The sequence below is a fragment of the Nicotiana tabacum genome, chromosome 3 (genome assembly GCF_000715075.1).
Source record: "Nicotiana tabacum cultivar K326 chromosome 3, ASM71507v2, whole genome shotgun sequence".
NCBI lineage: Eukaryota > Viridiplantae > Streptophyta > Magnoliopsida > Solanales > Solanaceae > Nicotiana > Nicotiana tabacum.
Genome location: NC_134082.1, coordinates 5,572,962 through 5,581,068, shown reverse-complemented (window position 1 = coordinate 5,581,068; position 8,107 = coordinate 5,572,962). Strand labels below are relative to the sequence as shown.

General features: G+C 35.6%; 1 protein-coding gene across 2 annotated transcripts; it reads left to right on the top strand.

The window, feature by feature from the left end:
- The first annotated feature begins 1,387 nt into the window (after positions 1-1,387).
- On the top strand, positions 1,388-7,480 carry LOC107773846 (putative inactive histone-lysine N-methyltransferase SUVR2). Of its 2 annotated transcripts, XM_075249125.1 has the most exons (6): positions 1,388-1,522; positions 2,473-2,627; positions 4,511-4,735; positions 5,390-5,425; positions 5,539-5,968; positions 6,833-7,480. In XM_075249125.1, exons 3-6 carry the CDS (start codon positions 4,553-4,555, stop codon positions 7,186-7,188), a joined length of 1,005 nt encoding a protein of 334 aa, XP_075105226.1. In that variant the 5' UTR covers positions 1,388-1,522; positions 2,473-2,627; positions 4,511-4,552; the 3' UTR covers positions 7,189-7,480. The 2 variants fall into 2 exon arrangements, with proteins under 2 accessions (XP_075105226.1, XP_075105227.1); XM_075249126.1 differs by lacking the exon at positions 5,390-5,425.
- The last annotated feature ends 627 nt before the right edge of the window (positions 7,481-8,107 follow it).

Below are 8,107 nucleotides of genomic sequence, written 5' to 3'. Positions count from 1 at the left end.
TTTTGAGAATATGGTATACAAGATTGGAATGCGGAGACTCAAATATTTGAAATAAGGTTTTCTTCAGGGGGAGTAAAATGCGCGTTGTACTCTTTTTCCCTTACTAAGGTTTTTCCCACAGGGTTTTCCTTATAAGGTTTTTAATGAGGCAGCCAACAATGCGTATTACTAAATATGTGTACTCTTTTTCCTTCACTAGGATTTTTTCCCACGTGGTTTTTTCTAGTAAGGTTTTAATGAGGCACATTATCTTTTAATGAACATCCAAGGGGGAGTGTTATAAATATATTATATTATGGATGTTCATTTAGTACTCCGTTGTAAATAAGCTTCCTGAAGAAGCTTATCCATATGGGACTCCACCGTAAATATGTTTATCTATTTAAGTACTCTATTGGAAATAAGCTTCCTGAAGAAGCTTATCACTTCGATACCCGGTTATGGATAAACATTACCCCCGGTAGAAGATTATCCATACCGGGTATAATAAGTTTATCCTTTCAGTAACCAGTTATGGATAAATATTATCCATGGTAGAAGATTATCCATACCGGATATAATAAGCTTATCCTTTCAGTACCCAGTTATGGATAAACATTACCCCCGGTAGAAGATTATCCATACAAGGTATAATAAATTTATCCTTTCAGTACTCAGTTATGGATAAATATTACCCCCGGTAGAAGATTATCCATATCGGGTATAATAAGCTTATCCTTTCAGTACTCCGTTATGGATAAACATTGCTCTCAGTAGAAGATTATCCATATTTGGTATAGTAGCAACTTACACAACAGTTTCCTTTCTTCTATAAATAGAAGAGATTTCAGTTCATTAGGTACATCAGTTTGAATTCGAATAATATATCAGTTTCTCTCTATACTTATCTTTACTTTATAGTCTTTATTTTATAACATTCTCATAATTCTTGTTAAATCTCAATTAGTGTTTTTTTAAGTACTTACTTTTTACCAACTTAAAGAATTAAAATGATACTACAACAACAAAATTGCACATCAGAATATGCAGCAGATACTAAAATTAGTAGAAATTTCAATTTTGCACCTCTAAAATGATACTACAACAACAACCCAGTAAAATCTCACTCTGGGAAGGATAGTGTGTACGCAGACCTTATCTTTATCGATAAAGTACAAATATTATTTTCGATAAACCCCCACCTCAAAAAAATAAAAAAAGTCACCTCTAAAAAAATAGTTCTCGTTAAATTTAACAATAACAGTTTCTTAAATAATTAATAGATATCAAAAATATTTATTTTTTGCCAACTTAAAAAATTAAAGATACTCAAAAAATATATTTAGAGGACTATTTTAGACCTAGCGACAAACATAAGGGACCATTTGAGTTAAAAACTCAATAAATACAAACGCCATTGCTGACGCGTCAATTTCACAACATTTTCTCTCGTGTTCCCCCAATACAATTTATTCACTGCGCCGTGCGCCCTTCACTTTCTCTGCAAATTGACTGCTGCTGGAGTTAAACCTCATTTTCCATGGTAAGTTGGCAACAACGAAGTCTCATTTTTTCAAAATTAAATGCATTATTTGGAATTAGTGGGTTCAGAATACTTATTACTATTATTTTGTTGCAGTTTGCACTATAAATTATTGTTAATTTGGTTTCAATTATATTCCTGGTTCAAATTGATAGCTGTGGGTACAGATTGTACCCACGGCTCTCTTACTACTGTACCCACTCCTATTTTATAGCAGTGGGTACGAATTCAGTATTTTTCATTTTCATGTAATGTTAATTTCATCTTGACCTTTTTATTGGTGTGTGTGCGCCGCATTTATTTTTCGGTAGGGTTGAATTGCTATTAGCTTTCAGTGGCTTGCTATTCTTCGATTCTGTTACAGGGTTACAGTTTGGGTGAATCATGAATGTGACCAGTTTAACAACTACAAGAACAAATTTTAATTTTATTTCCTAGAAGTTTCTAGTGATTTTACGAATGCTGGGTGTTTTAGGAGTAGTGGTGGCAAACGGGCGGGTCGGGTCAGATATGGGCGGGTTGAAAACATGTAGTGTAAAAATGGATAAGTTATTCGGCCCGACCCATATTTAATACTGATAAAAAACAGGTTAACTGGTGCATAATATGGATATTCATATTATTTATGACTTCTTGAATATGATCACTTTTCAGAAAATTCCTAGTCTCCCAAACTTGAGGAACCCCAATTTGAGGTTTTACAAATGTAAAAGTTAAACCCACTAGTTATCCATTAATTATCCATTTTTTAAATGGATAATATGATTCTTATCCATAGTTGACCCGTTTTTTTAAAAATTCATTATCCAACCCGTTTTTAATGGATAATATGGGTGGATAACTGTTTTCTTTTAACCATTTTGCCACCACTATTTAGGATGGTTGTTTTGCATGAATTATCATGTTCTTTTTGCTCTCATTTAATAGTATTTATTTTTGTCTTTATAAAGGTGATGTTGGAGCTAGCTTGTGTATATCTCGACTAATCCAGAGATTACCTATTACCTCCCATCAGCGGAGGTATTGGGTAATTCTGCTCACGAAAACTTACACAGATTGAAAGGGTTGGCCTAGTGTCGACTCCGCGGGATTTGTACGGCCAAAGGTGATTACTCAAAACTCTTAGACCACTAGGTCACTGTCTAGGGGGTTATTCATCTTTAATACCGTGGTTTCAGTTGTGGCAATTCTACTGTTCTTACAGAGTTTCTAACATTGAAAACAAAATGCCGTGAAGTTGCTTTTTCATGTGTGTGGATGAAATTTTGGATTTAGTTACGAGAAATGCTCTATAAAGAATATATTTTTCTTATGATCCTCTATGTTGGTAATGTGTTAGTTTCAGTCTTTCAGAGCCTATTAGCATTTACGGCTATTCATGAGTTAGTTACATCATGCGTAGGCGGATCAGTATTTGAACTTTATGCGTTTGAGTTAGGGATGCTATCACAATGTTGGGTTCAAAATCTGTATTTGTACTTATCTGGTGAATTTTTTACACAAATATAGGGTCTAAGCCAAAGCTAAAAACTATGTAGAATTGGACTATCCCTCTATTCTAGGTCCACCCCCGAAATTATAGTTGTAGTTTAATCATATATACTTTTAACTCTTTACTCTTCTTAAGGCGACTAATCCAGTTACATGCATACTTATTATCCACTATCAAATCTATCGCCTTCCGTCCCACTTTACATGATAGTGTTTAGTTGGCACGAAATTTAAGAAGGAAAGAAAAACTTTTGAAACTTGTGATTTAAAGCAAACAATACAATTTTTTGTTGTTATAAACCATCATATTAAGGGTAAATTGAGTATTTTAAAGTTAAATTGTTACTAAATATAGAAATGTGTCCTTTTTGGGACTGATTAAAAGGAAAGAGTTTCACATAAATTGGGGCAGAAGGAGTATTATTTACTACCCTATTTGTTTGTCTTCCATCCCTTATTATCGGAACTACCAACTAACACCACCATAATATCACTAAATCATGAATAATCACAAATACTAATATGCTCTAAAACTAACATATACTCCCTCAATCCCAATTTATGTGATATACTTTCCTTATTAGTCATTCCCAAAAAGAAAGGATACCTTTCTGCATTTAGAAACAATAATTTTAAACTTCTCCTTTTACCCAAAACGAGATGATTTAGGCATTTAGCCACACAAATATGTATGGGTTGGCTTAGACCACAAGTCTGAAAAATCTTTGTGCCTAGTCACACAACATACATAATGGAACGGAGGTTGTAATAAATTTGTTTAGATTTTAGTGTTGTCTGTTTGTGCTTATAACCACTTTCTTAAGAAGGTAAGAGAAGCTTGCTGTATTATTTCCTTGTCTAAGAATCTTCAGCCTTCTTTGTATGCCAACTTCTATTACTTTTATTTTTATTTTGCATATATCGGTCTAGGATGAGCTTAAATGGAGCAATATGGTCAGTGAGGATTCATATAACCAACCACAACTTGTTTGGGATTGTGGCATAGTTGTTGTTGTTGAAGAATCTTCAGCCATCTAAGCAATCTTTCTATGTGCACTGGATGATGTAAACAGTTCCCCACTTAATCAGATTCCTCGAAAGTTGTAATCTTTCATGTTTGAAATTCTTAACTAGCTATACTTGTAATTATACATATTTTCTCTCTTGTAGGACTTACTTTGATGCTATATCTTTTACGGGAGTGGCATAAAGCCTTAGATGTCTTGGACTAATTCAGTTTTTAAATACTCTTTTGGTCCTAGTGTTGAATTTTCAAAAGCCAGCTGATGGAGGAAACATCCCATCAGCTTCATGCGATTTTCTTACCGCCTTACCTTGGGAAATCATTGTCTGTATGTTTGGATTAGTTATTATATTTGGGTATTCAAAGCCTCAGTTATGTGTATCTTTGGTATTACGGCTGTGTAATTCTTGTTAGCTATCTAGTACTTTGTATCTTGTGCCCTTCTCTAGCAGATGATGTCTTGGAAAATGCAGGCTCAATTTCAAGCTGCTATCTTAAATCAGCTTCGATAAGCAATGCCTCCAAACTCTAGGGTCGATTGTGCCTTTCGTGCTATGAAAGCTATCGGGATTTCTGGAGACAAGGTGAAGCCAGTGTTGAAGAAACTTTTAAAACTGTATAATAAAAATTGGGACCTTATAGAAGAGGAGAACTATAGGGTCCTTGCAGATGCGATATTTGAAAACGAGGAATCAAAGGTGCTAATTTCCTTCATTTAATACACTTCTGTTTTTCTTCCTTTTGAATCAGTACTCTCTCCTAGGGGCGGATTTATAAGAAAAAATATGGGGCACATGAATCCATGGTCTCTTTGCAAAATTAGATATTTTATGTATATATTTTCTAAAATTGGTATATTATTAACTGGTGGCACCCATGCTCCAAGAAGGGTGAATGGTGCAAGAAGGGTGAATGGTGCATTTGGTTTAAGGTTGAGTTAATTACTAAGAGTAATAAGGATCAATTCCCACTTAATACATCTTCTCCTCATTTTTTTAGTAGCGCACCCATGTATTAGAAATCCTAGATCTGCCTCTGTTCCCTCTATTTCATTTTATTTTATGTGAGTGTATTTGACTAGGCATGTAGTTTAAGAAATAAAGGAAGACTTTTAGGACTTATAGTCTTAAACATGCCAAGACAGTTCAGTGGTTATAGAAGCGTGTGAGTAGGAGTAAAATGGGAAGTTTGAAATTAAATTGTTTCCAAATGTAGAAGGAGTATCGTTTTTTTGGAACATACAAAAAAGAAAAGAGTGCCACATAAAATGGAATAGAGAGTACTTTGTTTTCAGTTTTCTGCCGTCTCTTTCATGTGAGCTTTTTTTGCTGACATGCTTACTTTCATTTCAGGAAACAGAAAATAAAAAGTCATCCGAGAATCCCGATGTATTGAATTACTTTAATGTTCCTACTTTCTGGCTACTGTCTTCCATAATATGCCTTTTTTCTCGAATCTTTCTACTCACCTTTACTTCCTTTCACTTTTTGATTTGGTTCAGCAAGAGGAGCTGGTGCAAGATGAGCCTGAACCACCTCTAAAAAGGCAGCGGTTAAAAAATCAATTAAGTCAACCATATGATTCTCCTGAATCTCATGTGCAAAACCAGCCACTGGGTGTTCTAGATTCCTCTCAATCCATGGGCGACGAATCACAGGCTGGATCTTGTCCATCACTTGGTAGAAACAAAGGAAAGAAACCTATTTCATCCAATTCTTTAGTACCACAAGGAGGATCTCCTTTATCTCAGCCTTCTAACATAGACAAGAGCCTTCCAGTTTCTAGGAGAGCTGGATCTATTTCTGGTAATGGAATCCCAGTATCACCTACGATGAAATCCAATGCTAACCATGCTTTTATCAAACCTAAGGATGAGCCAGTCACTGATGACCTGCCACATCTTGAAGTTCCGCTTGCCGTCATCTGTCCAGGTAGAGGGTATCTCATTTCCGTTTATGGTTCAATCTATTAATTATAGAACAAGTGCTGAAAAGGACTCTCTTATGTGTGCTCTTGACATTGGCTAAGTTTTTAAAATGGAATGAAATGTTAGGTTGTTGATAATTTTGACACCTCCTTTAACAACTAGATCGCTTCGCTTTGCAAATTTTGCATTCACAACATTTTAATCCTATTGACTTTAAGGAAGAGTGTTTCTGGATTTATATAGACTTTTAAGGAAGTGTGTTTCTGGATTTATATTGACTTCTAAGGAAGTGTGTTTCAGGATCTCAACCACAGCTCTAAGTCTTGTGTGTGTATCCAAATTGAGCTTTTCCTGATTCTTCCACTGAATTTCAAATTTCTTATTTGCCTATTCAACTTTCAAGAATTGGCTAGATTATCCATTTCCGTCTGTTCCTGTCTCCAATTGTACATAAAGTATTTCAAACTATATTAGAGAAACACGAAAAGTTGTGCTTGAGTTTGCAGTTAACCTTTGTGATTACTAGGGATGTATCCTTGATCACTATGATTATTACTTTCTGTTTGTCTTTTAACTTCAGTGACAAGAGTGGGTTGCTCTAGTGGTGAGCACCCTCCACTTCCAACCAAGAGGTTGTGAGTTCGAGTCACTTCAAGAGCAAGTTTGGGAGTTCTTGGAGGGAGGGATGCCGAGGGTCTATCGGAAACAGCCTCTCTACCCAGGGTAGGGGTAAGGTCTGCGTACACACTGCCCTCCCCAGACCCCACTGGTGGGATTATACTGGGTTGTTATTGTTGTTTTAACTTCAGTACAAGACCTATGAGGTGTGTCCTTTTCTTCTCTCAGAGTATGTAATCTGAATGTGCAGGTTCAGCAAGCAAAGGTGAGACATTGCCAAATGTCGCTGACTCGGATACAAATGATGGAATTCCACCTTGTCGAGGAGTAGCTAATGGCAAGCCTGAAATAAGCACGGTTAAATCTCCTACCGGTCTGGAGATAGCTTCCTCACTATCTGGAGAAGTGAAAATTATCTTGAAGTGTGGCCCAGTTCTTGGAAGATCAGATTTCCACACGCCTACTCTCGATGAAGTGGTGAAGTTAATGGAGGATAAATATCTCAAACAATACAAAGAACTTGATCCTAATTTTTCGGTGATGAAAGTCATGGCAGATGTTTGTCAGTGTTTCTGGGAAATGGGCACTGAATCACCAAATAAATAATCGACTAAATGAAGTCCTCATTAAGTTAAGGAAAATTTACTAGGAAGCATGGAGAAGGAGAAATGAGACTGGTTCAGTAAGCAGGTTTACATTTAGCTTACAACATTTTGTGTTAACCTCAATTTGAGCTTAACAACATCTTCGTAAATACTGCGTTTTCCCTTTCTTTTTCGTTTTTTTTCTTCCTATGCATCCGTTATTGCTCTTGACACTGTTAAGAAATTTCTTGATCTTTTTGATATGATGAAAAGGTTGGGAAAGTGTATTATGTTAGTTATCTGTGGTCTTTGACAATGAAGGCATAATTCACCTGTTTGTGATTGCGGTATATCGTAAACCTCTCTGCCTTCCTAGGGTACAGTATGGTTTGCGTACGCATTACTCTCTCCAAATTCTATTTGTGGAATTCTACTGGGTGATTGTTGTTGTTATATAAAACATCCTCTCTACCTTCTCGGGTAGGGTGTGCGTACACACTATCCTTCCTAGACTTTCCTAGACTCTACTATGGGAGGGATTTTAGACCTAACAGGTTAGGGAGTAACATTTTTTGGTTAACTGGGATATTCTAATATATATTAAAAACTTACCCGTTAGGGTATAACAGTAGCATTGTTTCTAGGGGGATATGAGTGTTCCCTGCTCTAGGATCAAAAGTAATAATATTACAATCGAAAATTTGTCTAGAGAAAATAGTTCCTTCGATACAAACCCTAATAGTTTAAGGAATGATGTGACTGCAACTTTAGAGAGACTCGAAAGCGAAAGCCTATGGATTTGCTTTTGTAGCTTCCAATAAAATTTGATTGGATAATTCATAAATATCAAATAAAATCCCTTGTGTTATGAAATAAAAGCAATTTAGTAAAACGTGAATAAGAAATAGAGATAGAGAGAAGGAAGAGATTTTCTTCTTCAA